The sequence below is a fragment of the Equus asinus genome, chromosome 21 (assembly GCF_041296235.1).
Source record: "Equus asinus isolate D_3611 breed Donkey chromosome 21, EquAss-T2T_v2, whole genome shotgun sequence".
Taxonomy (NCBI): domain Eukaryota; kingdom Metazoa; phylum Chordata; class Mammalia; order Perissodactyla; family Equidae; genus Equus; species Equus asinus.
Genome location: NC_091810.1, coordinates 88,565,606 through 88,572,521, shown reverse-complemented (window position 1 = coordinate 88,572,521; position 6,916 = coordinate 88,565,606). Strand labels below are relative to the sequence as shown.

At 36.0% G+C, this 6,916-nt stretch overlaps 1 protein-coding gene across 13 annotated transcripts in view; it reads right to left on the bottom strand.

The window, feature by feature from the left end:
- Positions 1-2,057: 2,057 nt before the first annotated feature.
- Positions 2,058-6,916, bottom strand: part of U2SURP (U2 snRNP associated SURP domain containing) — a 46,201-nt gene continuing 41,342 nt past the window's right edge. For all 13 annotated transcript variants that reach the window (XM_070493468.1, XM_070493475.1, XM_070493469.1 and 10 more), the window contains 3 exons: positions 5,901-6,019; positions 4,531-4,707; positions 2,058-2,603 (listed from right to left, as the gene is read on the bottom strand). In XM_070493468.1, coding sequence (XP_070349569.1) covers positions 2,465-2,603; positions 4,531-4,707; positions 5,901-6,019 — 435 coding nt within the window. In that variant the 3' untranslated portion in view covers positions 2,058-2,464. The remainder of the gene's footprint in view (positions 2,604-4,530; positions 4,708-5,900; positions 6,020-6,916) is intronic.

Sequence of the window (6,916 nt, the reverse complement as noted above, 5' to 3'; positions counted from 1 at the left end):
TCCTCTCACATGTGGCTGTGGGAGAGGACAAGAACTGTCTACTACAGAGCTGGAACAGGTATTTCCTGTAACTAGAAGGCCGTGCCCATGAACATTTTAGTCAACCTACAGAAATTTTTATATCTAATTAAGAGTGTTCTTTAGATCAGAAATAGATGAATAATATACTATTATAAAAATATGTTAGAATATCTCCCCCCTTACAACTCACCAATTTCTGATACCGTCAAACTTTCATAGAGTCCATGGAGAATGACACAGGTTTACTCTAGATATTTGTTCATTAAGTAAAACTGGAAGTAACCTATCTATCAATACCATTTGCAATTCCTGATTTTAACAGTCCAATACAATCTAATACACACATTAACAAACTTCAAAGAATACACATTCTATCAAGCCTAAGCAATTCCCATCCACCCACCCAAAAGGAAGCCAGTGTTACCCACTGTAAGACAAATGATGTTTGCTGTATCTGGATCAAGCTTAAAAGAACTACGAAATTCCATTCCAGTACGAAAATACTACAAATAAGCACCCAAAACTGACCTAAGAATTTCTACTCACTCTTGCTTCTCCAGGTTTTTAAAGGGAGAGAAACAAGCATTCCTTGCAACCTGACTGGCAAAATCATTACCTTACCAATTATTTCTAAGCCTATAGTAGATACCAACAAGTGATGGAATGCCCAAATCACTAGCCATTCAACATAACTGTTATTTTCGAAAAGAAAGATAATTATATAAAATTCCATTCTCCCAAGCAATGAACAAGGTAGAAAAGCATACTACTTCAAAAATGGCTATATTCGTAGGTTTTTAAAAACCAGCACCAAACGTTCATGTTTAATCATGTCGAGCAACACTTAGGAACTAACATTTCCTGACAATACGGATAAACAAAAGAGTGAATGATGAGGGAATAACTTTCAAGCAATATCGCATTTTGCTAAGAACCGCTAAGTAAAATAATCTGATGAGCTCGTTTCTAAAGCTCTTATGTCTGCCCAGTTTGGAAACAGCATGCCTCACTGCTCAGCTAACAGACCTACTGCCCAAATTCTGGGTACAGCTTATTTTATTTTGTGACTAGGCAAGATTAAGTAAAACAAGCTGAAAAGATAAAGTAACCTAACTCAAAACAATCCATTATTAGAATAGTTTTCCACGGTCTCTGTATAAAGCACCCAAATGAAAACTGAAAGCAAGATCCACAAACAGTAGTAATGTCAGTTCAAGTCTACATACCCTTTTATTACACTATATTTATAGAAATATTATGATCAACATCACACAAGCTTTCTTACTTCCTCGTACTGTACCAATTTTACTCCCATTGTATAAGAGATTTTGACTGCAAATGTTTAAATCAACTTTTTGTACCTTGAATTTACAAATCATTGGATGTAAAGCTTCCTGAAAACTATTTTATTGTTAAATTTTACTTAAAGCTAAACCTAGAACTAAATTCTTTTAAAAAAACAAAATACCAAGGTGCTTTCAACAGAACCCTGTAGAAATCTACCAATCCCAGTGTTTGAGAGCAAGCCTACAGAGGAATATAAAGCAGCAACCACCACACACACAATTCTATGGCCAACTCTTGTTAGGAAACTTCTTTTATAAATAAACTTCTTTCATGATAGAAGATGAAATCAAAAGATAGAAATTTAATTTTTCCCTAAAAATAAGTAGTTGCTCAGGACATAGGTTGAGTATACTGAAATCATATTGCTTCTCTGAAAAAAGAAAAAATAGTTTAGCCAGGCATTCCATTAACAAAACACCATGCCACATTCACCTAGTCCTTTGATCTCCGGATACTAGTATTACCCAAGGGAACCTCATCAAAGAAACTGGTTGGCAAACCTACCAAATCGGAGGCTCAGGTCCCTTCATTTTGATAATCATCTTAGTAAATATAAAACTTTAGCTACTTGAACAATGGAGCTTGTAAAGTGCAGTCAGGTATAAGAAACACAACAGAAGTGCTAAACTCACTTATTAGTAGGACTTCAAGGGACTTGATGTCACCAATAGGGCAAAAACACAACATCATAGTTTTCTGTTCAGATTTTATTTGAAATCTAATTCAAATTGTCAAAGCTACAAAAGAGGGGAAGACATCTGTATTATTTTTGCTAAGTCACAACATCCTAAAACAAAATACTACTACTGCCAGCAGATCCATTATACACATTTCTGATGAAATTCATTAGCACAATAAAAATTTCATCTTGAAAAACAGCCACAACGAAAGTAATTTATACAATATAAAACAATGACAGTCTACAGATGCAGTTACTCATGAGTTTACACATGCATTCACAAACAAATAAACAAAAAACCCCAGGAATGCTCTTTCATTTGATTTTTTGTTTTTTGTTTTTTTTTAAAAAAACAGACCGTTCAGGCACAAAACAAAATCGCATTTCCACTAAATGACAGCATCTTAAAAACTGACGTCAGTGTTTGTTTTTCTTTGACTTTTTATGAGACCTGTGTGGAGACCGGGACTGGGATCTGGATTTCTTCCCTGATTTTTTAGGGGATCTAGACCGTGAGCGCCTAGACCTTTTAGGTGTCCTTGAACCAGATGGTGATCTGAGGAAACAAACAAAAACAATTTATCAAAGCACTCATGCGATCAAAACTGACTATCCTTATATCATCTAAAATGATCTTTAACAAAGCACAATCAAAGTCACTGAAATAAAAAAGGTTGTAATGTTTCCAAATTTAGACTTTGCCTACTGGACACACACACGCGCACACGGATTTTGTACTTCCTTTGCACAGCATCAGCAATCATCAGTGGTGCGCTTGCTTAAGAAAGACAGATTCCTGAACCTTACCGCTGCTCTACTGAATCAAAGTCTTGAGGTTAGGGGCTGGGAATTTGCATTCTTAACAAGCTCCCCAGGTTACTAACATACCCCAAAAGTCTGAACCTCTAAATCTATAAGATAAAGTTCAAAACGGCATCTAAGATCATTCACAATTTTAAAAGCCCAGGCAGCTTTGCAGCCTATCTTCTTGAGGGACAAAGCCCCAACTACTGCAAGCTCATTCAAGGGAATCATTAGAGACGGCATGACTGCCTAAGTGCTGTTCACGAAGATGACCAAAACAAATAAATACGCTATATATAAACAGTCAAGCAGTGATTAATGACAGGGGTATGTTCTGAGAAATGTGTCATCAGGTGACTTGTCACTACGAGAACATCAGAGAGTATACTGAAGGGGAACAAAACCTGCCACCCCAAAATGTCTCTCTTTAACATGAGGATTATTTTAGGCTGATTATTTTTAAGAAACAAAAGACTCAAAGTTTTTCTTGTTACTCCCCCTTAACTGCCTAAAAGAATTCAGATAAACCCATCTCAGGAAGCAAGCTATCACCTTAGCATAACATGAACTAGGTGGCAGAAAGGGAGGAACCTAGAAAAGCCTGTTGGGCTCCACTCTGTGTTCTTCTGTTTCTGCATGCCCCAAATACTTGTTTTCCAAACGTTTGATTCTTTTCCTACCTGTGAACTGCCTTCCTTCCCTTTGAAGTCCATGACCCTCCCCACCCTCAACATCTCTGTCTTTAGCTGAGTATGGTAGTTAAGGTGGCAGCTTTGGCCACTTTGGCAAGTTACTCAGTTTTCCTAGGTTTCTCCCATGCATACGTGTTATTAAACTTCTGTTTGTTTTCTATTAATCTGTCTCGTGTGAATTTAATTCTCAGACGAGCCAGAAGAACCCAGAAAGGTACAGGAAAATTTCTTCCTCTCCTACAGTACTTATATAGACCTACACGGTACAGCCTGTTCACACCTAAGCTGCATATGGTACTCATCGCACAGGACCACTGTTGTATATGCAGTTTGCCATTGACCAAAACATTGTTATGCTGCGCCTGACTGTATACGCAAGCGCTATTTTAAAAAGGAGAAAATTATGTCATAAAGATTTTACTAAAAATGAGTACAATAATAAAGTTTTAGGATATAAAGCAGTTTTAGCTCTCAGGAAAATTCCTCTGTATAACACCAGATAAATAAAACATTTCTGAACCACTTTTCTGGAACTACAAGGGGAAAAGGGTATAACACACTAAATTACACACTGAAGAAATGGTATTTATGCTGTTTATTTCCACAAGTCTCTACCCAAGAACTTGCTTATAATAAGACTGTTTGGGGTAGGGTGGGATGTATTTTTCTTTTAGCCTTGACAAAATCAAAGAATAGTCTACAGAAACTAAAGAACAGAATGAAAAGTAAAGCAGCTACCCCTATTCCACATGAAATACTGGATACAATGTTTAAAACTCCTGGCTGGTCTTTACCTGTTGGAAGCATTTTTTGGTCATGAGGAGACTGGGATGGGAAGGTGGGAAGGAATAATCTAAAATCAAAGTATATCTCTCTGGTTTTCTAAGATCCTTTAAAAAATGGCTGCCAACCAAATTATTTTCAAAAGTTGGTAGAATGACAAGGAAACTGGCATTGGAAATATTACAAGAAAGGACTTGCATTTACCTTTTGGCCTTTTTGCTAACATCTCTAGGAGAATCTTTGTGAGATGACCTGGATCGTGAGCTCTCTTTATGAGATCTTTCTGAACGCTCTGATCGCTCCGATTTTGGTGATGGGGATTTCACTCGTCTACCACTGCTACTGCGAGATGGGCTGGGGGATGTGCTGTGCCGCCTTTTCCTATGGAACAAAGCCCCCAACATTCCATAAGTGAGCAAGGGTCAGGCATTAATCTTCCTTCTACTAAATTAGCTACTAATTCCTGCCAGTTTACACTAACTTTATTTTCACTGACCTTATTAACATTATTTTCCAACAACATTCAAAGCCCTTTTTACTAAGAATAAATGAGTCTTAAAGATAGGTTGATTGAGACAAAAACTGAATTCAACTAAATTGGATTTTCTTCTGCTTGTAAGAGATTATTGGGACAATGGACAAAATTTCATTAAGGTCTCTGATAACAGTGTTTTTTTAATGTTAATTTCCTGATCATAAAATTTTTATTATGGTTATATAAGAAAATGGGGCATCACGAAGGCAAGGTACTCTTAAATGGTTGAGGGGGGAAGGGGGAAAAGGAGAATAAGAAAATATAGCACAAATAGAAATATTTTAACATCTGGGACGTGGGTGAAGGATATCTGGGAATTCTTTATACTATTCTTGCAACTTTTCTAGAAATTGAAATTATAACAAAACAATAATAAAAGACAAAAAAGTGATAGATTTATTATTTAACCAATTAATATAACTATATTTGTAACTATCTGTCAAGTGACTAAGCCAGAATTTTTTTATTTGCATTCACTTGGTTTTTATTAGGAAAACCTCAGTTCCATTAACTGAAGCAATTTTCTCTACTAAATCAGCGATTGAGGAACTGTGAAAGTAAGAAATAAAGACTAAAAGAGAAATGATTTTGATTAGAGTGAAGACAAAGTGAGGATCAAGTCCCTATGGCCTAGGTACAAAATGTCCTTTTGAGACAGGACTGGGAGACTCAAGTTTACAGGTAGCAGCCTCAGCACAGAAGAAATGTTTAAATTAGAGGCAACAAGGAAGATCTAGCTAGCTGTTTAGTTAGTTAAGCCTTAGGTTTGATATCTAATACGGTAACTGAATTCTTGCACTGAAATAAGGTGAAGGTACTATATGAACCATGTAAAGGGATGATGCCCAGTTAATAAGCCAAGTGCCAACTAAATGCCCCATTTCTCAGCTAATTCTGCCTCCTGCAGGCAGGAGTCAAACATATTTATCATGAAAAAATACTTTTTCAGTTTGTTGGCATTAGTGATGAAAATATTACAAAATGAAACATCATTCCAAATCTTGAAACCAGTTTAGGAATTAAATGAGAAATGTTCTACCTTTCTTTCCTTGTTGGAGTACACTCATCTTTCTCCTTCTTGTCTTTGGACCGAGATTCCAATTTTTCTTTATCCTTCTTATCTCTTTCTCGTTCTCTTTCTAATTCTTTCTCTTTCTCCTGTTTTGTTTTTTTAAAGAAAGAATACTTAGTCATTAAAAAATAGCAACCTGGGTTAATCTCATTTATGTAACTGTATTTTCTCTTTTGGTTAACCATTTTTTAAATCACTACTAATGGCATAACACGACTTTTTAAAAAATACCCACTTTTCCATAAAAACTAGTCATTCCTTCTACTGCATTTAATAATAGTAGTGATACCAGTGACAGCAGCTAAACATTTACTGAGTGCTTACCATAGGCCAAGCAATTACTAAACATTTACTGAGTGCTTACCATAGGCCAAGCAATTACTAAACAACTTTCATATACTATTTCATGTAATCCTTCAAAGACCCGTAAGAACAGTACTATTATCTTCATTCTAGAGATGAAAAATGAGATTCAGAAAGGTTAAGTACCACGCCCATGGTCACACAGGATGATGAAGTCAGGATTTGAGCCCAAGCTCTAGAGCCAGGGCTCTTAACTACTACCTACTGAGTACTGTCCCTCCACTAAAAAAAACTATGAAAAACTGACAATATATTGACCTTTCCATCTCAGACTACAAGAAAACAGTCAGCTGCGATTCTAATTGTACAGCAAGCTGATTTAATCGAGAGAACTCTTACCAAAGCAATAGGACGAAAAGGGGAAGTAACTATTCACGATAACTGTCCATCAGAAAATCTCATTAGTGAGAAACAAGTACCACTGTATTGGACATTTTAAATCCTACTTTATAAAAGTACAAACTGATGACATGACTACACAATTATATAAACCAGAAAAATAATTTATTTGTTTATCCCCAGCTACTGACAATCACCACTTCCCACTTGAAATTATGATTTCTGTTGATAATACAATTAAAGGAGTGGCTACAAACAATGAACCCACAAAGCCAATTTAG